The sequence below is a fragment of the Barbus barbus genome (assembly GCF_936440315.1).
Source record: "Barbus barbus genome assembly, chromosome: 43".
Classification (NCBI taxonomy): domain Eukaryota; kingdom Metazoa; phylum Chordata; class Actinopteri; order Cypriniformes; family Cyprinidae; genus Barbus; species Barbus barbus.
Window position 1 is genome coordinate 19,727,020 of NC_136721.1, and position 24,924 is coordinate 19,751,943.

At 41.5% G+C, this 24,924-nt stretch overlaps 1 protein-coding gene across 1 annotated transcript in view; it reads left to right on the forward strand.

Annotated features, from left to right (window-relative positions):
• The first annotated feature begins 222 nt into the window (after window positions 1-222).
• The window catches only part of LOC306862415 (CUGBP Elav-like family member 4), an 86,700-nt gene continuing 61,998 nt past the window's right edge, over window positions 223-24,924 (forward strand). The window contains exon 1 of the mRNA XM_079405212.1: window positions 223-783. Coding sequence (XP_079261338.1) covers window positions 519-783 — 265 coding nt within the window. The 5' untranslated portion in view covers window positions 223-518. The remainder of the gene's footprint in view (window positions 784-24,924) is intronic.

Genomic DNA, 24,924 nt, shown 5'->3' on the forward strand with positions numbered 1-24,924 from the left:
AAGGCAGCGTACAAAGAGCCGCGTAAATGTGATATTTTCTTTATTTATAGTCCCTCTGCTTCAGCGGAACATACCATGTTCCTGTGTAACGATGAGAGGGGGAGAGAGCTCGTCGTGTGACATAAAGGGAGCTGCTTTTTCTATTCTTCCTCCCCACTACACTGAGCGCGTTTGAGACAGCCCTGTCGGTTTAAACCGGGAGGACACCCATACCGACTTCTCAATGCAAAAAATAAAAGGGTAGCTAGAAGCAGGGGCGAGGGGAACGGAGGTAAAGCGAACGCTCTCGGTCGGTCTCTCTCTCTCTCGTTTTTATTACATGAATGAATTGAGTAGTAAGGGACACGTACAAGGAAACACGCCTCCGCCTGGACGACCAAACGCGTTTGATATTTGACTTGTGTTCAATGGTACGTGTTTGCATCTGTACATTTTCGGCGAAAACCAGAGTAGGACGTCTCATCCCGTCGTTTGAAACACTTCTGAAGGCGTAGCAGCTGAAAGTCCTCGCGGTGAACATGGCAACTTTAACGAACGGACAGGTGGACGCCGCGGTGCACGGAGGAGCGGCCAGTACGAACGGGCTCGTGAACGGAATAAGCCACACGCACAGTCCCGCGAGCTGCGCCACCATTCCCATGAAGGACCACGATGCCATCAAACTGTTCATCGGACAGATACCCCGCAATCTGGACGAGAAGGACCTCCGGCCGCTCTTCGAGGAATTTGGGAAGATCTACGAGCTCACCGTGCTGAAAGACCGCTTCACTGGTATGCACAAAGGTACGTTTCGCACTCGGTTCCTGTCATTAGAATGTCTTGATTTGCTTTGCCTCCGTTTCCATCCTAAAATCGGATGACAGGCTTGGATGTACTGGCTATTTTTAATGAATGTATAAATGTCACGTATGAAATGTGTTTGGGAATTGTTCATTCATTGGCGTACTATTAAAGTTAAGTATTGATTTAGAATTGTTCCGTATCCAACACGAAGCGAATTTTGTTAGATCGCAAACGGTACTTCGGGGTTTTTACGCGAGCCTATTTTGAGGTTGGGGGTGGGTTTTTCACACTTGAAATTGACGTATCTTATTTTGTTTCATGCGGTTCATACTATCTTGCTTAGTTGTTCATTTTGGGTAGACAGGTTTTGAGATTTCCACGTTCATCTGTGTGAAAAGTCGCCATGTGGAGCAAAATAAAATCGTCTATTCATCATTGTACTTGACGCCTTTGCCTTAGCCGTTCGACATTTTTAACTGTTTCCCCTCAGCCGCGGAGGCGCGTGAAAGTTTTAGACTGTACAAAGCGCATGAATTTTTAATGATGTAAGAACTGAGGCAGGTTATGATTGGTGTCTGCTGCTAAACAACTCGCCGTAACCTTTTAATGTTTGTGTAACGCATTGTCGTTGGCATAAGTAACGCTAATCCCCTTCCAAAATTACAACTGTAGAACGTGTGCTTAACCCAGGGTCAAAACTGGCCTTTACACGGGTTTGAGGAAGATGTTAACCTACGGTTAAGGGTAGTGTGAAGATCCCTGTAGAAGCTGTCTTCCAGTTGAGGTCCAGCTCGCTTTGTAAGTCCATCAAAAATTTTCCATTGAGGCCTCTCTCTCTCTCTCTCTCTCTGTGTGTGTGTGTATGTTCAGGTTTTGCCTACATTGTGCTGACTAGATTTTCAAGGATAGAAAAGCCTGAGCTCTACAGGCTTTTCTGAGATTTGGTGAAGAAGGAAAATGTTATTAACTCTGTGTTAAAACAATAGAAGCCAACAGAAAGTCCCCATCATGGTAGAAAAACAAACGTGTGTGTACTCTAGCTTCTGTAAACATTTCCCTCAATCAGTTTTCTTTAGAGATTGTGTTGTGTGCACAAAAAACTAACTCTTGAGGCTTTTGTCTAAGAACGATCGTGCAGAAACTGAAGGTAAATGGCAGCCGTCAAGACAATGAAAGAGTACATTATGAGCAAGGATAGGATCTGTGCTGAAAGGCTCTGTCCAGTAACCTCTTAATTGGGGTTGTGTAGTCGTGATTGTTCCTGTTCTATTACTTCACAAGAAAATATTAATTTATGATGACAGTCCGCACAATAGCATTTCAGCGTGGTGTGTTCTAGCGGTAACAGCAGCCGAACTATAATTACCTCCTGCTTATCTTCTCTTCGCCAGTTGGTGTCATACGCAGCAACTCGTGTCTCCGGTTATGTTCGGCCACAACTGTGCCTTGTTTGTGCGCTCCTCTGCTCCTGCAGTGTGGTAATTACTGTTGAAGCTGTGTACCTGTGGTGTGTTTGGAAAGATCAATTCCTGAAGACCTCAGCCAGGGGTCCAAAGGGGGTCTCCCTAGGAACATCTTCCCAGGGGTGTCATTATTTCATAGGCTTGTCTAATTGATCCCCAACCCAGAGGACATTGTTTAGGGTCACATCGGTGGCTAATTTACCCATCCGGCCCTGGGAGCCGAGGGAAGAGCATGCGTACCCCAGCCCCAGGGATGTAGTCCCTCTGTTGTAGTAAACAAAGCTGTCCTCTGTATGTGCCTAGCAAAAATGTAGCTTTGAGAAGTGGGTCTGGGGAGGGTAGGAGGTTATATTTTATTAATAGCACCGCTGGAGTACTCCCCGTTCGGTGGTTAATCATGTTGCTCGTGAACTATGGGGAGTCGTGCCGGCTGATTCTAGGAACTGTCTCCTTTCTGCAATATATGGTCCTTTGTACCCATTCCCCCACTGCAGGGCCCCGTGTTCACTAGTGTGGTCGTCAGGCCTGCTTGGCTCCATGTTATAACTGAGTTTAGGTACTCGTTCACTCCCTCTCCACTACATAAGCACTGGCGTCAGTGTCTCTCAAAATCCATTTCCCTTTGGCAGCGGTGCAGTTCTCTCCATAACCTGGAGTATGCTGAGGCCTGTCCGCTCTGGAGCTATCATTGCTTCAAGAACTTAATATGCTGTTTTGTAAAACTGACCTTTCCCTTCACTTTCAGAAAAAGTAGTACATTTATAACAGCTTGTCACTGGGCCAGTACCCTTAAAAAGTGTACCCTTAAAGGAATAGTTCACCTAAAATTAAAATTCTATCATCATTTATTTATCCTCATGTTGTTCCAAAACTGAATACATTTATATCTTGTCAAAAAGAATTTTGTCTCAATGTTTTTTTTGTTCAATAAAATGAAGGACCAAAAAGATCTTTTGAGTTCCATAGAAGAAAGAAAGTCAAATAGATTTGGAACGACATGAACGTGAGTAAATGATTATAGAATTTTCATTTTTAGTTGTACTGTTCCTTTAAAGTTGGCATGAAACAAGAATTTGCAATCGTCTTTTTTCCCCTCTCCTGATGTAAATCTCAGTGTAACAGCTTCTCGAAACGAGGAAAAAAAAGGTAGGGCAGGACTTGTTTTTGTCCAGTGAGAATTGATTGGATCATTGTTCGCTAATTGCTGTGATCTTACGTCAGAGTGACAGATTGCTGGATTGGAGGGATTGTTGTCTTGTCCTCGTGCCAGTGTACACGTCATCAGAGAACTCATGTCGTTGCGAGGAATTAATGAAAATGAATGTTAAGGGCACATTAATTTAAAATTATGGTGTGCACAATTAAATAATTTAAAACAAACACTGCGATATGCAATTTAAAAAAAAGTAAATTGATTTCATGATGACTTCAAATGATTTGCCCCAGTGTCAAGCTAAAAGCTACCAAGCTTTCCCTAAAACAATTTTTTCTGACAGTGCCTCCCAAACAAATTATTTGTTAAAGCTCCATAAATACTCTAATCCAACTCTGCCCTCCTTGATCATTAACATGATCGCATTGTCTTGTTTTTCATCATTATAGGAAGTCTTCTCCATCTTGACACTTCATCCGTCTCCACCTCCACCCACTTCCTCTCTTCACACGTTATCACCTCCTCCAGCCTGCTGCATGTCTCCGCCGTCTCTCCTCTCCCAATCATGCGATTTCTCTTTCCATTCACATGCTAGAGGGGGTTTTGTCATCCATTTATTCACTCACTTACCCTCCCACACACATCGTTCAAGATTTACCATTACACTCCATGCTGAGATGAGGTCCTGAGAGCAGGTCTGTAGCTCTCTGTTGGGGTCTTAGGATAATGGAAACGGCAGAACCTCAAGCTTTTCAGTGCAAATATTGGTGTCGCCTAAAGGCGGTTTCTGATTGGTTAGATGTTGACATGACAGACTGAGGCGGTTTAGCGAGCAAGCATGGAGTGTCGAGATGACATCCAGACACAAAATGAAAATTATGTCATTATTTACTCAGCTTTTTGTTGTCCCAAACCTGTATGAGTTTCTTGCTTCTGTGGAACTCCATACAGTGAACTTCAGTGTTGTTTGGATCCCATTGTTTCCCTTGTGTGAAGCAGATTTGGAAAGACATGAAGGTGAGTAAATAATGACTCAATTTTAATTTCTGAGTGAACTAAATCTTTAATTTCTAGCGGTGCAGTTTTAGTTTCTCTGTCACTTTCAGCAGATTCTAAAATCATTAGAAAACGATTCCGCATCGTGCAGGTAAACACCAGAAGCGACCATCGTTGAGAAGCATGAGCGTTTGAAGTTGTGATGAGTGTAGGTGGAGAGGGAACACGTTTGATGCTATAAAGAAGCACGTAGGAGGAGACGCTGCGTTTTCGTACTGTGCTGCTGAATTCACGCCGTCTATTTTTGATAGCCATTATTCTGATGCATATGGTCTACTTTTGTGCTCTATTTTTGATATGCAGACGTGGCATGCGGGCATACATTTGATTTCGGCTTGCTGGATACACATCTGGAGCGATGACTGAATAAACCACGGTGCGTTTTACATGTGGACTCTAATGGGACACTGAGCAGAGGGGGCTCCATTCATCCTCATGCCTGAGCAGCCAAAGTAATGATTCTGTACATCAGTTATCTAGTCTTTAGACTCCTGTCCCATGGGAGAAAGTGAGAAAGAGGCAAAGACTACGACATTGGCTAAAGGATGGAGATCGGGAGAGTGATGGATTGAAAAAGAGAGTGGTAGAAAGAGGAGAAACAAAACAAAAAGATGGATGAAAACAGACTAACAGAGAGTTTACCCCAGGAATGGGCTTTGGTTTTAAACTGAGTAATAGAAGTAGACAGTGAAAGAGAGTTAACCGGGTAGTTGGGGCAGGCCTGAGCTGGGGGGATTTCTTGAGACCTCCAGCACTTTCATTTGGCTGCTCTGCGTGACTCAGCACAGCTAATAGAGGCCATTTGTATCGGTCACCAGCAGCTACAGGAAACATGCTGTGGACCGTAACGTCTTCTCCTTGCACGCCTTTTAGCGTAAGGGAGATTGCTGCTATGCATCGTCTCTCCTGGCTCACAGAGTCTGCGGTTGGGACAGTTAGCATTGTCTTGTTTACCTGCAGCTCATAGCTAGCTGTGTTTTTGAGGAGAAGATTAAGTTTATTAAGATTCCTAACTTCAAAATATCCATGTCCAAGGTGATTTCTATTTTCTAGACAGTTGTGTTTCGAGGGTTCAAACAAGCCCTGTTTGAAAAATGTACGAGTACGAATGTTTTCCATTGGGGTGATGTGTTATCGAGAGACTGTGTTAACGGGGAAGAACATTCTGTTTCTGGGCAACCTAAACCTGAGTTTCTGGGCAGGATTTTTCCGAAAGACAATTGGATGTCCTTGCCGGAGCGAGAGAAATGCTGGGTTTTTCCTCCTGCGGCTTGGTGTTAATTCAGCTCGCGTCCTGGACTCACTATTGCATTGCTGTTGCATCATCTGCACACACAGCGTTTCTCTTTTTTTTCCTTCTCTAGCTCGTTTGGATCTGCAGATGTTCCGAGCCTCGGCCCATCCCAAATCCTCTCAAGCCTCTAGTCTCCGATCGCTCATCCCTGTCGAGAAAGTGGCGACAAGCTCCCACTTCGAGTGCGGTTTCCGCACCAATTGATCGATGTGACTGTTTTTTTTTATGAGTGAGTCGACGTTGTACCGCGGATGTCACCACTTGTCAGTAGGTCGCCTTCTCAATATGCGGCACGTCTGCACTGAATACAAGTTGCAGTGGCGGCACGAACATGCATGTAAATATGCATCCGTAAGAGCAGGCCCATTTTTCAGACGGACAGTCAAGAGGGTGGCAGAAGTGTTTTTGTCCAGTGTTATTTGAGGCTATCACCACAGAGGTCGGCCATCAAGAGAAAAGATAGTTGATCAAGGTGAGCGATGACTTGCCGATGAAAGAGAGGGAACTGGAAACGCTGCGTGTGCTTGCTGCAGGTTTGGAGTTCTATAGGATAGAGGTCCTGTCTGGCAGCCCTTACCTTGCGGTGGCCCTTATTAACTAGTGTGAACCTGTTGTGCTGTCTGAACTGGGCCAAAATGTAACCATTTTCTCACACCTCGAGGCATTTTTAAACTCATCTCAGTTCCTTCAGTCGTTCGGACTGCACGGAGACTTGTTTATGTGCAACAGCTAATCCCAGAACACTCATCTCATGAATTTCATCTGTATCTACAATAACTCTCTGTCAGATAGCTGTGTTGAGTTAGGCCGTGTGAACTTTTAAACTGGAAGTAATGGCGTTTGGCGGAGGTGATTTAGTTTCTAAATTGAAAACTATGCAAATATGCTACGCTGCGCAGCTTTTGCAGGCTTCCTTAAATTTTATCCTGCAAGATTTATGTCCGGCGTAATGGCCTTTTTGTGTTTTCATACATTTAAATAGCGGGACTCGAAGAGCAAGGCAGGGCTAAACTGGGTTCAGCCTTAAAAGTTTTATAAGGTTTAGCTGTAATTTCATATAAACTGTGCCGATGAAAAGCCCGAGGCCACACCCCCCTTTGTGGCACGCTGGTTTTATCTTGCCCTGACTGTGGATCACAATTTTGATTTAAGAAGCTCTGAAGCCTTGCAGTGTTCTGACAACAACTCTAGTGAAATTAATAGTTTCTGTTTTCAAACTAGTTGCATCATCTAAGTTTTATTGTGGTGTGTGTGTGTGTGTGTTAAATATTTAAAGGGTTTAGGAGTGATATGTGCACTGCTGTCTAGGCAAACCTAGGAAAAGGTGTCATTGTGCCCAAAATACAGCCAAATTTTTGACACTTCTTTTTTTACATTATTTTATCATATTTATTTAACTAGATTATGTAGATTTCATTACATAGGTTCGTAAAAGCATGAAATGGGCTTTTTTTCTTGTTTGCTGCATTTGACGTCACAGTCAGTAGCTAAGCAGACCTGACATGATTTCCTTTGGCTCTAGAGTGATCTGGTGATTGGTTCAAATTCTGTGTTTGCCCATGAGCAAAGAGGGAAGCATGCAGGGTGAATGGAAATTTTCTCCAGGAATTATAGTGTTTATAGCCAATAACCTATTTAGACCCATGATTGCTTATTTTCTCTTCCAGAACCTGTTTTCACTTCTCTACTCTGCGAGCAAAATATAAATGTAACACCAACCACATTGTCATTGTAATTTAACATTTAATGATTTTTTAAATTCATTGTACCTGATGCGTTCTGAGAATCTGTGCAGCATCCATCTTGTTAAAAATGCACCAGCGTGCTCTTTTTGTCTGAGCCTTTTACATCATTTTAAAAGATCTTTTCTCATTATATGAAGCGTTACCTATTTGTTAGTCTAATGATGCTGTATTCGAACTCCATTAATTAGCAGAGTGTGCAGAGAATGGTTAGGTAAAGAACTAAAAGCAGACAAAGGCCTAGGTAATAGCTTAGATCATTTTCATTGTATGGACTGATTTAAGCAAGCAACATTTTAATTACTTTTTGGTGTAGACGAGCACAAAGGAGAAAAAGATAGCAAACTATTTGGCAAGGAATGAAGGGGCTGTGTACTGTTAATCATCCCTCTTTCTTGTTTTATAGTGGTTTGTAAATTGGGCTACACTGAAGCTGTAAAATGACAATAAACCTGGTTGTTAGACTAGCTGTTTGTTTGGCTGTGAGCCGGTTTAGACAGCCTTTTTTGCATTTTATCATTGATTTTAAGGAAAGATCTGCAGGAATAGAGCTGATGGTATAAATTGTAGCTGAAAACATTAGCCAGATTTTGAACATGTAAGTGCAGGAGTGCACATGCACTTCTTTGGTTTGGTTTATTTGGTTTGGTTTTCTTTGGTGTGGTTTTGTTTTGTGTATGTTTGATTTTGTCCTGGTCACAGCTTTTCTTTGGAAAAACAAATAAAAAACACACTTTTTGTGTGCTTGGTGTGTGTGTGTGTGTAGTGGTATAATGTTCTTTAAGTAGGCCTGGAATCAAATCAAATCCTATATATATCTAGCATAATCGTGTAATTTTCAATATATATATATATATCAGTCCTGTGAAAATCTTTCTCAGATGTGTGGGCCTGGCTGTGAGATGTTCTCCTGAGCACATTCCCACACAAATAAACATCTGTTAAACTTATGGACTCATCCAACATACAAAACTAAATACTGCTGCACCCTGCAGTGCATGCACAGAAACTAAAATAAAATCCTGCGATTATACAGATGAAACAATATTCCATGGGTCAGTGATAGCATGAGTGCACACAGTGTGGCAGAGTTACGGGCATGTAATGGTTCTTTACTTTATACAACACTCAACGACCATTTCCATGTAAACAACAGCCTGCGTGTGTATTTATTTTAGCTTATGTGGTAGCTAAAATCATCCTGGTATTTGGTTTCAGCTTGCATTTATTCTATTTCTCATCTTATTATACATGACTGAACCAACATTTGTTTATGTCATATTGAATAGTCAAATAGATTAGCTATAGTAAGCATAATTAGCTTTTTCTTTTTGACAGAAGCAACAGTGCATTAAGAACTGCTATTTTTTGAGCTACATGTCAGAACAACCATCCGTCTGTATTTTTTATTATTTGGAGAACTTACCACAGAGTACACAGATCTGTGCAGACACAAGGTGTTCTCGTACCTATGCTAATGTACCGTCTTATGCTGAGCTGTGTTGAGATTTATCATGCAGGGTTTGATACAAAACAGGATGTGTAGAAACTAGTCGTTTCTAGAGAAGCAGGAGGGCATTGTGGGATATGTGAGGGTGGAGGATACGCTTCGTCTGCAGTCAGAGCAGATCGAGATGGTGATATGATACCGGTCGACTCCAGCACGTGGAGATTGCAATGTTTATGCATGCGGTATATACGCAGTACATGCGTAAGTGTATATGTGTAGCATTTAAAGTAAGCTGTGTATTTCTAGTCTTCTTGGGGTTATAGAGTCACAGCATTGTTTGATACAGAAATGATTTGACGATGCTCACGTACCCTAAGAAAAACACGTAATGACTCTGGAAAAACCCCCTATTAAACCATTATGAGATTATAATTAGCTTGACGTCTACTGAAACAGTCTATTTGTAATTCATTGGGGACTACGATTTTTTTATTGAGGCATTGTTAACAAATAAATCCTCATTAGTGATTTTCCCACTCAGTATTATTGTATGTAAATAGGATTTTAATGTCATGATATTTATTGGACTGAAATGCTTTCGGCTTAAGACATTTAAAGACCAACCGGACTGAACCTATTTGTCTGTGGATTTTTTTTAACAGCCTTTGCTAGGGCTGGGTGATACAGCCAGAAATATTATCACAATTTTTTTAATCTATATTACACGAAAAGGTAATTTATCATTAATGGGGAAGGAAATGCTTTTCACCTATTTGTTGAACCTTGCGAATGAATGGAAACATGTTTGTTCACTAATAAGCAAGCTAACTTTTTCATTAGATTTTTCCCTGCATTGTGTGTTTTCCATTTTATTTATTCTGTATTCTGCGATTTTATAATTTAATACAAATTTATCATCAAAAATGGTGTCTAATGAACTTAATTAATAAAACTTTAACAATTAAATAAACCTTTTAAAATGTAATCCATTGAAAATATAACAATTAATTTGCAATTAAGTAATTAATTTGTCAAATAATATGGCGCAAAACAGAACTATATAAATTAAAACATGGATGAAATTATGTCTTTGGTGTATTATTTTCCTTATAAATAAGATTATTGTTATATTGAGAAGGACATTTTAGTGTACAATAGAGGTATATTTCTGTCATAATTTCTTAGACAGTTAAATTAAACTTTTATTTTGTCAGGCTGTAGTGAAGACCTTTCAGTTTCAATGTGATTGACTGTTAGATTAATCCATTTTGAGGAAAAATATCCAGAGCTTATCATCATTACACACACATTTTATTGATATCACTATATCATTTATCACCCAGCCATACTTAAAGCTACAGTACCTGAAAGATTTGTGGGCAGCCAGCCAGCCATTATCTTAAGGTTAAAATGGCTAAAACCAAATAAAAAAGTTGTTTTTTAGTCTATCAGGAACTACAAAATTCAGTGTTATAGAGTTCAGGGTCAGTTCAAATGTGCTCATCTGCTGCCATCAGAGTGGTTGTAATAAAGAAAGAAAAGAGAATTTCATCCCACGAATTAAAACTGCATGCAGTTTGCTTTTGAAATGGAGGTGGGGTCTGGAGCAATTTGCAGGCATCCTTTTAAGGTTTGTTTTTGGAATTTTTTTGGCGAATATATATATATATATATATATATATGAATAAGTTATGGCTTTCTTGTTTTTTAGAGGTAGGGGAGGTCAGACGAATGCTGCTGGGACTAAACTCAAGGATCTTAAGGATGGAAGTTGCTGGTTGGATTTCAACCATGCTGTGAAAGGTTGTGCAGAGCCTACTTTCAGAAGCAGAAAATCTGTATTTCATGCCCAAAATGGCCATTAAACCAGCACTGAAAGTGATGCCACAAAAAGTCTGTGTGCTTTTGCTCATGAATTTGCTCATGAATTTTAATATGTTTGGGTTTAGTGGGGGGACCTTCATTTGCAAGAAAGCACGAGAGAGCACGATAAAGACGGATGGCGAGAAAGGGGGGCTGGATAAAAGAGAAAGCGAGTAGGGAGAAAGAGAGAACAGGGGAGTCCCTGAGACAGATGTCACCCTCACCGCAGATTGATGGCTCTTGGCCGGTTTCCACGCCAAGCTTTGACCCCGCTGTCCTTTGCAATAATTTATAGGTGGCATTTTTAAAGATTTAAGCACTATTTTGTGGCCATCATGACCTCGGACAGAGAACGACCTTCTAATTCAGGGTCGCAGTCGGTCCGGAGCTAAAAATGAACCCACCTTAACCCATGCGGATCTGACAGTGCGATTCTGAATGTGTGCATGTGTTGTTGTATTCTCACAGGCCAGCCTGATTAATTAAAAACCCTGTTTGTTTTGGGGACGTGGATCTATTTTGAATATACAGTGTGAGTTTGTATGACATTCAAGGTAATCATTTTTCAGCTTGAAGCATAGATTGGAAAGAGGAAGTGTAGGGAGACTAGACACCCTGCGCAGCTATTGGCTGTGCATTCAGTGAACCCAGCTGGGTCTGGTGTTGGCTGAGGTGTATGAGAGGGCCCTTATGTCTCCAGCCGTGGCTGGTGATCTGGGGGGAGCCTCTCTAGCACATCATTACTCATTTGCAATTTAATGGCCCAAGAGATCACCCTTTCCTCACCCCACCAGCCCATTCCCAGCATGGCAATGCTTATTAGCAGAGAGTTTAAATCATAATCTCAAGTGAATCTACTGCCCTATCCTTCCTCTTTCAAGATGCCTGGCCAGTGGAGTCCACCAGGGCGGCGCTAAAAAAGAGCTGTTGTGTTTATTCTTGCAGGGTTTAGATCGAGTACAGAGACATCTATAATACTTGGAGAAAACCCTTTTGGCATTCCCATTCATCTAAATTGATAAAACAGATATTTCACAAGTGAACATTTTTAATAGCCTCCAAAAAGAATGTTACTTGTAAAACATCTGTTGTAATATAATGCAATATTTGTGATTTATCTTTATTTGTTGCTTTTGTGTTATTATTAAAGTAACAAATAAAGATCATTTAATCTGAATGCACAACTTTTGAAGAAGGCACATTTTAGAATTTTAATTTCATTATTTTTTTCTAAAAAGGAATTTTAGAATTTCAGTTACATTTTAGTAATGGAATTTGTAATGCATTAACATTAAAAAAAATGTATCTGTCTGTCTGTCTTTTATTCTGTTTGTCCATCCATCGTTCTGCCTATCATTCTATCTATCATGCTGTTATGCTTTCATTCTGCCATTTTATCTGTTATTCTATCCATCTAGCTACTGACTGTCTGTCTGTCTGTCAGTCATTCTATCCATCACTCTATCCAGGGTTAGAGTCTATCTCTTTCTAGTTGAAAATTAATTTACATTAATTTCTTTGGTCACATTTTTTTAAGGTAAAAAAAATTGCTATTAACAAACCATTAACTACGATGTTTCCCTCAAAATACTAATTTGCTGCTTATTAATAGTTAATAAGCTAATTGTTAAGTTTAGGAATTGGGTAGGATTAGGGATATAGAATATAGTCATGCAATATATGTGCTTTATAAGTACTAATAAATAGACAATATGTTATTAATAGGCAATAAGAATACTAGTTAATAGTGAGAATTGGTCTCTATACTAAAGCGTCACCATTTCTTTAAAAAAATATTTTTTATATATTATATTATTTTTGCAGTTTTTTGGCATCGATATTAGACTCATCTTCTCTTCATCAAGAAATTGCCATAAACACAGTGTACTTTTGCTTTGTGTCTTTCCTAAGTAAGCATCTTTCATTAGTTTCGATTCATGACTCTGTTTTCCCTTGAGACCCCCAGTCGATTCAGACATATTTAGACCTGTCTGGAGATAGCAGGCTACATTATAGTTCTCCACGGAACATTATGGCTTTGTAATAATGTCCCAGGCTTTGATGACACTGATAACTACAACTGACTAAAAATGCTGTTTTTAGTAGGCAATAGATCTAGTCTATGCAAACTACTCTCTCGTTTAATTCCCATGTCATGCCCACATGTAGTTGCACGCTGCTTCGCTACCTCGGATGCCCTGCCCGAGGGCATTAAATTCACAAAAAAAACTTGAAATTGAAGCTCTGCAGTCCTACTTATTCAAGGAGAGAAAGATGGCGTTGGGTTCCTCTGCCAACCGGATAAATATGACGAGTTTTGAGGATTGTAGAAACGCTTCCACCATGGGCCTCCTCACCCTGAGCAGCTTAGCTGTCCTCTTTTTAAAAGAGTGAGGAACATGGGTATCAGCGTGAAGCAGCCGCGAGGGCCTCCGCAGCGTGCGTCTGTGTGCATGTGCCGGATTTTAGGAGAGCAGCCATAATGCTCGGTTTCCTGCAGAGAGTCAGCCTGACTTCCTGTCTGGGCCGCACTCGCTTTGGAAGCTGTGTCGAGCGTGCGTTTGATAAAATGTCGTCTGTTTACAAATCCTATAATGCGCGTTTGGCGTGTCCTTGGAGTTGATTGCCGGTCCATGTTAGCTTTAGTAAACGTCTTAATTGTGTTAAATGGGTAGAAAAGCTGGCAGATTAGAAGCCATTAATGAGCGTTGTGTGAGCGAGTGTATTCCCGGGATGGCACTTTCGTCGGGTTGGCAGGCGAGAAGGGAGAGAGTACGCCAGCGTCACCTTGAAACTCAAACACTGGAGAAACAGGTCATTGTGTCTCTGCTGAAAAGAGGTACACATCGCTCTCTCTCGCTTTCTCGATCGCTCTCTGCAACCTTTACAATCTCTTTGGATTCTCTCTCTCCCTCTCGCTCTCCCTTTCCATCTGAACAGTAGATAAGCTCACTGAGGGAGAGTTTAAAGGACTCTCCATTTGTGTATAAATAGCTTAGGATGAATTATTGAGGGACCCAGGGTTACTAATAATCCCCCTGGACCCATCTGACAATGACATAGAAGATAGAGGGAAAACAATTACACAGGGTATCTCCTGAGGAGGACTGGGTGGAAGAATGGAGGGGGGCGCAGACGAAGACGCCACAGAAGCCCCTCACCGGCTTCCCGTCTTGGCTAATAAAGCCAATTACTCAGTAGAATCAATGGGCATGCGAGCGGTCCCGGAAAGAGGAAGCATAATGATTCATGTCCTCCACCGGGAACGTCCAGTCCCTTTTGTCCACACGGCCGGGAGGACAGCGGGACACTGACGGGATGAGACAAGGGGACCGCAGGAGAATATTAAGGAGCTGTTTTTGTCTGCTGGTGTCAATGCAAGGACGACACCGAGAGGGTGAGAGGTGCAGACAGACAGGCCGGTCACCCTGCCACGCGCTCGCTCTCTTTCGGCGGGACGTTTTCTACGCTCCTAGTCTGTCTGCGCTTCAGCTCCAGCAGGTGGATCTTGGGTGCGCCCCCAAAAGCCCGATCTTCAGATTATAGATCCTGACCTCTTTGAGGTGCTTCTATGTTACACATACTCGGAATTTGTGCTCTGCATTTAACCCATCCAAAGTTTAACTACACACACACGCACCGTGAACACGCACCCGGAGCAGTGGGCAGCCATTTATGCTGCGGCGCACGGGGAGCAGTTGGGGGTTCGGTGCCTTGCTCAAAGGTACCTCATTCATGGTATTGAGGGTTTAGAGAGCGCTGTACATTCACTCCCCCCACCTACAATTCCTGCCTGACATGAGACACGAACTCACAACCTTTAGATAACGAGTCCGACTCTCTAACCATTAGGCCACGACTTCCCTGAAATATGTTATTATAAATAACATATTTCAGATTTGTGTTTTGTTATGTTATAGGTTTTAATAAAAGGTGGCTCCCTGTGCAGTAGAAATATGATTTACAAAAATGCAGAAGTATGATCTGTAGTTTTCACAATGACATTTTATGCATTTTTTTACTTCAGCGAACTACCCTCATAACATTTTAAAACGTTTTATTATGCATTCATCTTGTACTTTTTCCTACTTTTCAAATGACTTGTGTATAGACTTTATTTTATCATTGACTTTCGATGTTAATCTATTAATATCTGTCGTAAAAATGTGAATCAGTACATATTTAAATGATAATCTAATTTAATTAGTGACATAAACAATTTCAGAATTTAGTGTGTGAAAATGATCAAGGTAAATATCAGTGCGCAGGATGTTTTTGTGGCCATTTGTGTAAAAATACCTTTATAAGTTTACCTTTTATGCTCCAGTAATGTTTAAAATTTATTCCTGTGAATTATCAGCGTCATTACTGCAGTATTCAGTGTCACGTTGATCCATCAGAAATCATGCTGATTTGCTGCTCAAAAACATTTCAATGTTGTAAATAAGATGTGCTGCTTATTTTTGTAGAAATACATTTGATCATTTTTCTCAGGATTCTGTGATGAATATAAAAGTTCAAAAGAACACCACTTAATTGTGAATAAAAGTATTTTGTTACAATATAAATGTCTTTGCTGTCACGTTTGCTCAATTTAATTCGTCCTTGCTGAATAAAAGTAGTAATTTCTTTAAAAACAAAATCTTACTGTTCCCATCATTTGAAATGTAGTGTATGTCAGTTATCACTGAGTGATTTTTGGTTTTAGAAATTAGCATGCTGTTGAAATCAGTGTATCTGGGGAAAAAAATGGTTGCTGGATTTGTGATATATTGCGAAGTGACATGGTGTTTGAATGAAAGACTTCCAAGAACCTCAAGTGGTCAGTCACTTGTCTTGAATTTGCAAACTCTTCAAATGCAATTGAACATTCTGCTTTGTTAACAGAATTATGCCTTTGAAATATTCAGTACTTCATCTAGATTGAGCACAAATCTGACCAAAAAGTCAAAAGGTTGTCTGCAGAATTGAAAGTGTGCACAGTAATTTAAACGAGCTTTCACTTTGTCGCAGAATAACCTAGTTTAATGCCAATAGTCACAAGTTTGATTTATAGAGCAGATTGCAGTTCTGAATGATTTTATTAGTGACAAAACATCTGTGAATGAAAACTTTCAGGGCTAAAGTCCCAGATGCCCACTCCTAGCATTGCCCATGTATCCGACCCTGACAGTGGGAAGGTTGATTTTTAAACCACTGCGAAATTCGCATTACTGGTTTGATTAGTGCTGTGACTTGGCAACACTTTTTAGAAACCTTGACATTACTGCCTTCCTTTATGACATCTCGCTAACAAGCTCTCGGTATTAAACACACTCCCTCATGTCATTGCTCTTAACAATACTAGGGGTATATTTGGTAAGCCAAAGATATTTTCTGCCCTCTTTTAGTGCAACCTTCAGTTCTTGTATTTCAGAGCCTGGCAGACGGGCTTATCCTTGATACTTCTGTGCAGCCCACAGAGCCAGGATGTAATTGACTGTCCACTTCTGAACACCACACAGCTGAATTTTCTATTAACTGTCCAAAAGGTGATGTAAATTCAATTCAAAAAGGCTTGGTAGAATTAAGGTGTGTGTGTGTGTGTGAGAGAGAGTGAGAGTGAGAGAGAAGACTGTAGAGAGAAAAAGACCTGCCTTATATTATAGGTATCGGATGCATTGAAGATGGAAAATAGTTTGTGCTTATGGTCCCTTTGTATGTTGTACATTGTGTGTGGTTCTGTGACTAGACAAGTTAACTCACATGAGCTTGTTTGGGTATTAGGGAGTGTGGAGCTGGATTTATTGCGTACTGTAGTGTGTGTGTTCATATTGTCTCCGGGTCTTTTGGGAGTGTATGTAGTGGGGGGAAATGGGTCCTAATTATGCGTTTTCTACACCATTGATTCGGTAGCTCTGCTTCACAGTAAATCCTTCACATGCAACACATTAGAGCCCAAGCATTTTCTTCCGCCAATCGATTTGTAGAACTTGCATCCATTCCTCTTTTCTCCTGTCCTCCGTTCTACACTTGTCTTCATTCCTCTGTTTTCCTTTCCTTTCCTTTCCTTTCCTTTCCTTTTGTTTTCTGTCTGACAAACTTTCTTTTCCTTACCTTTACCCTTTCCTTAGAATAGTATATTTCCAGTTAATGGACTTTTCCTTTCCCCCTATCTTTTCCTTTACCTTTTGCTTTTTTATTTTTCTATACCTGTTCCTTAACCCTAATTTAGTTTATTTTTAATTTAGTTTATTTCACTATACCTGTACCTTTTCTTGCCTCTTCAGTTTACTCGATGAGGGTTTTTTCTTTGTTTTTGAAAGAAGTCTCTTATGCTCACAAAGGCTGCATTTTAATGAAAACAGAGTACAACAGTGATATTGTGAAATCTTATTACAATTTATAATAACTGTTTTCTGATTGAATGTATTTTAAAATGTAATTTATTTCTGTTATGGAAAACTGAATTTTCCGCATCATTACTCAAGTCTTCAGTGTCACATGATCCTTCAGAAATCATTCTAATATGATGATTTGCTGCTCAGACATTTCTTACTATTATCAGTGTTGAAAACAGTTGTGCTGATCAATGTTTTTGTGGAAACCACGATAAAAAATTGAGGATTCTTTGATTTAATAGAAATTCAGCATTTATTTAAAATTCAATTTATTGTTAACAAATTAAAAGCTTTTTCTGTCACTTTTGATCAATTTAATGCATCTTTGCTGAATACTTTTTTTTTTTTTTTTTTTTTTTTGCGCCTTTAAAAAAAGGCCTACTGACCCAGAACTTTTGATCATAGTATATGTCTTGTCATCAGGCTCGTATGCCATCTCAAGGTTCTTTCTCATCAGGGATAGTAGCCAGTAGGAAAGTAGCATAGGGAATCCAGGTTTGATATCAAACCCTATTAGAAATGTATCCACCGACCTCCTGAAATATATTCCCTCAAACTACCACTTCATTCCACTGGAATAATATCACTCAAGCAGAGGACTCATTAGTCCCAGAAACAGTTCCTGAATATTTAAGGCCTATTTTATTAAATCAAAAAAAGAACTTGACGTGGTTTCGGCACAGTAATTGAAGATGCCTCCCTCCCTCTCTCTCTCTCTCTCTTTCTCTCTCTCAGATTACTCTCTGAGCTCATATTGCTGTCTTCAAAGTGCATTTTTATTTAATCAAGGGTTTACTGCTTCCAATTAAATGTTTTAAGAAGACATGTTGTTTGGATGTGGGGGCAGGGCAAGGCGGAGCGGAGCAAAGGTGTCCTGGAGTCTTTCAGGAGACCTTGAATTCTCAGACCTTTGGAGGACAGTTTATTCAAATTACCCAAGGTCTACTGGGATAGTCGTGTTAAAGGAAGGAGGGGGAACTTTGGGAATTTGGTACCTTTGCTCAATCTCTAGCACTGTGAAAGCGATATTGCAGACAAACTTGACAGGCATGGCGGCTAGAATGACATGAGCAAACATGACGGTGCTCGGGCACACTTTTGATTGATATGTTTGATCAGCACATATTGATTTGAACACATGCAAACCGCAGCTGGAAATGTCTCGGCTTACGTGTGTGTGTGGGTGTGTTGGGTGGGTGTGCGCGCTCCTTTGTTTGGTGGCTGTTTTTGGTGCATTAGTGATTATTGCCAAAACTGTCTTAGGTTATTGCCCTCACAGAAACATTTGAAGATGGATGTTTTTTTGGCCAGATGATCAATTGGATTTTTTGCAGTGGCGGTATAAGTAATGACACTAATAAGCAAAAACAAGTGAAGAAGCAGCTATAATTTATTATTCATATCATGAATACCAATTGTTATAAATGATGCCTGCACTATTCCATTGCACTCTCCTTTACTCTCGAAAACTATTGTAGAAATAAAAACCTTATGGCTCTGTTCTTGTGAAGTACTGATCCAACATGCTTTTAACCACTAGCATCCACATTTAAAAAGGCTGCAGAAATAATCACTATTTGTTTGTCTGTACATAAATGCAAATGTGGTTATAAAACATCAATTACAGACCAAAATTCTAAAGGTATTAATTGAAGGGATTTGTTTACCGGTGTTTTAAAACTTTTGTGTTGTTGACGTTTTCATGTAAAAAATCTAAAGAATTACCATCTATTCAGAGGAAAAGAAAAAAGCAACATGTGTCAGTGAGTTTTTGCTTCTCTTTGAAAGCATTGAAAGTATTTTTAGTGTAATCTCACATGAAAATAATAATAATAATTCTCAGCAAAGCAAGTTATTACACTACTTGCAATGTGAACGCTGTATTGAAATTCCTTTTTTGTTTTTTAGATCCTGAATTAATTTATCCCAAATTAACCACTTAATATACAGCCTCTATTTAGATTTGTTATTGATTTTTATACTTTAAAAGAAAAAAAATTCTACCCTACATTTCAAAAGTTTGGAGTCAGTAAGATTTTTTTTTTTCATGTTTTTGAAAAATTTTCTCTTGTGCTCAAAGACTGAATTTATTTAATACAAAATACAATAAAAACAGTAATTGTCAGTCCTTGTCTTGTGTTTCCCCTCCTCCCGTGCCCATATTTGGCCTTCCTGTTCCTGTCCTCGTTTGTTTTCATTAGTTTAATTAGTCCCTAGCCCTGTGTTTGATTAGTCCACACATGTTCCGTATTTCCCTGTGTTTATAAGCCCTGTGTTTCCTAGCCCCTGTGTCCGGTCTTATCGTCATAGATGTTCGTCTCTCCCCATGCTCCCTGTCTGTCTGCTGGATTCCAATAAAGAACCCTATTTGGAACTTCCACGTCTCCGCACCTCCTTGTATCCCGAGAGGGAACGTGACAGAAGACCGGACCCACAAAGTAAGCGGCTCTCCTTCCCCCGTTTTGTTTTCCGTTTTGAGGAAAGTTTTTGTTTGTTCCAGTTTTTTCCCCCCCTCCACGGCGATGGAGTTCGCCGCCCGCCTCCGCGCCCTGATACTCCGCGAGCTGCCCTTCGTGGAGTACGCGGAGGAGTTCTGCGGGCTCGCGCGGAGTTCGGAGCTCCATGACGCGGCGATTCTCCACCTGTTCCGGCTCGGGGCCTGTAGCAACTACCCCATGGGAGACTTCCGGGTCCGAGTCGGAGCTAGCCCGCCGTCGTCAGCGGCTCCCCCGAGCCCGCCGCCGCTCGCGCTTCCAGAGCGCCCCCGCGAACTCGCGCTTCCAGAGCGCCCCCGCGAACTCGCGCTTCCAGAGTTTCCCCGCGACCTCGCGGTTCCAGAGCGCCCTCCAGTGCCTGCTCCTCGCAGGTGGATTCCTGCGTCTCCGCTGGTCCCAACCAGCACAGCTCCTCCCGAGCGCCCCCAAGTGTCCGCGCTTCCCGAGCGCCCCCACGTGCCGGCTCCACGCACGTGCCCTCCAGTGCCGGCTCCACGCACGTGCCCTCCCGTGCCGGCTCCACGCACGTGCCCTCCCATGCCGGCTCCACGCACGTGCCCTCCTGAGTTCCCGCTGGTTCCGTCCAGCCCTCCTGAGTTCCCGCTGGTTCCGTCCAGCCCTCCTGAGTTCCCGCTGGTTCCGTCCAGCCCTCCTGAGTTCCCGCTGGTTCCGTCCAGCCCTCCTGAGTTCCCGCTGGTTCCGTCCAGCCCCGCGCTGCAAGAGCGCCCCCCAGTGTCCGCGCTTCCCGAGCACCCCCAAGAGCCGGCCCCACGCACGTGCCCTCCCGTGCCGGCTCCACGCACGTTCCCGCTGGTTCCGTCCAGCCCTCCTGAGTTCCCGCTGGTTCCGTCCAGCCCCGCGCTGCAAGAGCGCCCGACAGAGTCCGCGCTGCAAGAGCGCCCGACAGAGTCCGCGCTGCAAGAGCGCCCGACAGAGTCCGCGCTGCAAGAGCGCCCGACAGAGCCCGCTCCTCTGTGGCTCCCAGGGGGGGAGCTTCCCCAAGAAAATTTTGGGGGGGGGTAAGAGGGTCACAGCCTGCGTGGCCGGGCCAAGGGCCAAGGCCACAGAACCCCTCGGGCCCGAAAAAAATAGGCCGTGGCCTCCCGAGTCCCCTGACCCGCCCTGGCCTCCCGAGTCCCCTGACCCGCCCTGGCCTCCCGAGTCTCCAGATCCGCCCTGGCCTCCCGAGTCCCCTGACCCGCCATGGCCTCCCGAGTCTCCAGACCCGCCATGGCCTCCCGAGTCTCCAGACCCGCCATGGCCTCCCGAGTCTCCAGACCCGCCATGGCCTCCCGAGTCCCCTGACCCGCCATGGCCCCTGGAACGGGCACCGCCCTGGAGGCCTCCAGAGCGCCCACCCCCCCTCCCCATTGGATGGTGTTAGGCGTGAGGACACGCCTTCCGGAGGGGGGCGTAATGTCAGTCCTTGTCTTGTGTTTCCCCTCCTCCCGTGCCCATATTTGGCCTTCCTGTTCCTGTCCTCGTTTGTTTTCATTAGTTTAATTAGTCCCTAGCCCTGTGTTTGATTAGTCCACACCTGTTCCGTATTTCCCTGTGTTTATAAGCCCTGTGTTTCCTAGCCCCTGTGTCCGGTCTTATCGTCATAGATGTTCGTCTCTCCCCATGCTCCCTGTCTGTCTGCTGGATTCCAATAAAGAACCCTATTTGGAACTTCCACGTCTCCGCACCTCCTTGTATCCCGAGAGGGAACGTGACAGTAATATTGTGAAATATCATTACAGTTTTAAAATATCTGTTTTCTATCCTTCATTTCATTCTAAATCTAAGTTGTTCCTGTTATGGGAAAGCTGAATTTTCAGCATCATTACTCCAGTCTTCAGTGTAACGTGATCCTTCATAAATCATTTTAATATGCAGATTTGCTGCTCAAGAAACATTTCTTATTATTATCAGTGTTGAAAGCAGTTGTGATGCTTCGATGAATAGAAATGTTCATAAGCACAACATTTGATAGACAAATTTTACTGCCACTTTTGATGATTTTAATACTTCATTGCATAAAAGTATTAATTTAATAGTTAATTGCTGTATGATTGCCCTTTTTTGCATGTATTTACATATTGAATTTTAATTAGCCCTTCTTTCCTTCTTCTTCAAACTGAAAGAACAGTGTTGCATGTGTTGGTTCTCATTCCCTTAGACAAAAGATGTACTACGTGTCACGGCAGAGTTTATGGTGGCTCTGATGCAGAGTGTCATTACACTCAACTTCAGACTGAAACCTACTGTACAGTAAGCTCATCTAAACTATAACACTATTCTTTTGTAACCTTGCAAGCTCTAGTATTTCTTTCATTAAATGTAGGTTTTGTAGCAATTGCTCATCACAAAGTATGACAGTGTGTATCAGGGTCAGCGATCACCATGGTGACTGGGATGTGATGTTGAGAGGCAGTTTGTGCCATTTGGCTGTTTCTCCAATAATAGACAATTGGGCTTTGTAGGAAAGGTAATTTCATAAACTAACCCTAAATATGCACACTTGCAACTGCGTATACTGGAACACTTGTGAAGAAACATCATGTTTGGCATTTGTAACCCCAGGAATGGTAGAAACACGTTTTTTTTAAATCGCTGATCTGAAAATACTTTTTCAAAGCATTGAGGGCAGTGACAGTAGAGTGAAGACACTTTGGCGACCAGAAGATTTGTATCATGAGCATTTTAGATTAATTTAATTTTTTTGCTATCATTCTTCCTGCTTATTTATTTTGAGTCTTGGTATGTATCTCCTGCGTGTGTGTGTGTTGCTTAAGGGTGTCTGCAGAAGGAGAGATAAGACGCTAGTGTAGGACACTAGTGGATAGTGTTCACAGAATCCTGCTGATCTTATCTTCTCTCTACTTCCCTTTCTCCAGCTTTCCTTCATCCTTTCTTCTCCCTTGTGCTGCGATTTACACAGCACGCATGTCTTACATCCATAGAGTTAGATTGAGAAGAAGTGGATTGTCCTCTCAGTCACGATTCTCTCGTTTTATCAAATTCAGTATGAAATGTGAATATTTCGGTGCAAATTCATTCACTTACTACTCGATTTTCTACACTAATGTTTAAACGTTGCTTTGTGTTGTTTTTTGGGGAAAAAAATAATACATGTGGCAGTTTTACACTGTCATCAAAGATTTGTTTCAAGTAAATGCTGTTCTTTTGAACTTTTTATTCATCGATAAATTCTGGAAAAATATAAGAAAAAAATTAAGCAGCAATTAACTGTTTTCAACATTGATAAATGTTTCTTGAGTAGAAAATCAGCATATTAGAATGATTTCTGAAGGATCACGTGGCGCTAAAGACTGGAGTAATGATGCTAAACATTCAGCTTTCAGATCACAGGAATAAATTACATTTTAAAATATATTAAAATAGAAAACAGTTCTTCTAAATTATAATAATATTTCACTTTTTTACTATGTGTGATTATATAAATGCAGTGTTGGTGAGCATAAGGACTAGGCCTTAACTTGCAACAAAGATAAATGCAGCGTATTCTTGGGTTTGTGCATTTTATTGGAAACGCATTCAGTGTTTGCTTTCGTAAGATAAAATTTAAATTCTATGTTTAGTTGCCATTTGAAGTCAAATTTAAAATCTGAATCTAGAAGCAAAATCAGCTAAGAACTGCTTTTAGTTTCTCAAAGTCATAGTAATTTTTGTTTGTTTTTTTTTTTTTTTTTTTTTTTTTTTTGTCAGAGTACTTGGAGATGTGCCCTGATGTTCAAATGAAACCCACACCACTGACAAACCTCAGAGACTAAATTCGTTCCTCTGTTATTTTCACAAACCTCCAGCTTTTGGTCCGAAACCCCTCCATTAACATCCGACCGTTGCATTTCATCTTTTCTGCTCCCTTTGTACTGTATTTTCTTTTCTCTCTTATTTTCTCTCTCTGTCGTCTTTAAAGTGCTGTTGTGACCAGACAGAAAGAAACAATATTGCTTTTAGAGGACAAACAAATGGAGGCTCCCCATTATCTTTCCGTTCGTCCCGTATACTTTAGTGTGTGTGTGTGTGTGTGTGTGTGCGTGCGTGCGTGCGCGTGTGCACGTGCTTGTCAAGTGGGACAGGGAAGCATGCACAAGTGTCCCATGAGAGCTCTAGCCTGTTCTATAACATGACAGGCCCTCAGAGGAGCGCGCCAAGCTGTCACACTGAGCTCTCCCCAACGCTAATGAGTCAGAGTTAATTAAAAAACCCAGTCAGGACTGCGGGAGACACACATCAATGCACACACACATAAGTAAGCGTACATGCACTCACCCAACCTGGCCAGGGTTAAACATACATAGTGGACAGTGGGGAAGTATATTGCTGATTCATGATCTAGCCTCAGGGGACCCGTGTGTGTGTGTGTGTGTGTGTGTGTGTGTGTGGACGTCAGCGTATGTGTCCCTTGTGTGTGTTTAGCGTCCCTGCGGCGCTGGGGCTTTTATGGAGAGGCAGGGAGGAAGCTACTTTGCTGTCGCTCTCAGTCTTTTTCTTTAGTTTTCTTGCTCCTGAGGTCAGGCATTTCTTTTAGTATCCACCAAAATAGGTACTAAAGTAGCCACTACTACTATCATACGAAAAAATGTAGAAGGTGTGGTTAAAGGAATAGTTCACCCAGAAATGTAAATGTACTCATCCTGATGTCATCCAAAATGTTGATGAGTTTTTTTTTTTTTTTTATCAGAACAGATTTGGAGAAGTTTAGCAATACATCACTTGCTCTCCAATGGATCCTCTGCATAGAATGGGTGCCGTCAGAATGAGAGTCCAAACACCTGATAAATACATCACAATAATCCAAGTAATCGAAATGACTCGTCCATTAAATAACATGTTGTGAAGTGAGAACCTGCATGTTTGTAAAAAAACAAAAACAAATCCATTATTAGTTTTAACAAAAATCCATAATCCACTTCATCCAGTGAAAAATTCCAAGCTCTGTTGTCCTCTTACATCAAAATTTACAAATATGTTTGATTAGACCTGTTTGATTGATTTGAACTGTTTTGGTTTTCATATGTAAAAAGTGCTTTATCTTGCATATTTCTCTCCTGATTTATTCAAGAGAACTTTTTCACTGAAGAAAGCAATATTATCAATAGAGGACTCATATTTTAATTGAAAGCAACATTTTAAAGTTAAAAATGTCTTGATGGATTTGTTTCTTACAAACATGCAGCTTTTCGCTACACAAGATGTTGATAGAGTGGAGTCGTGTGGATTATTGTGATGTTTTTAT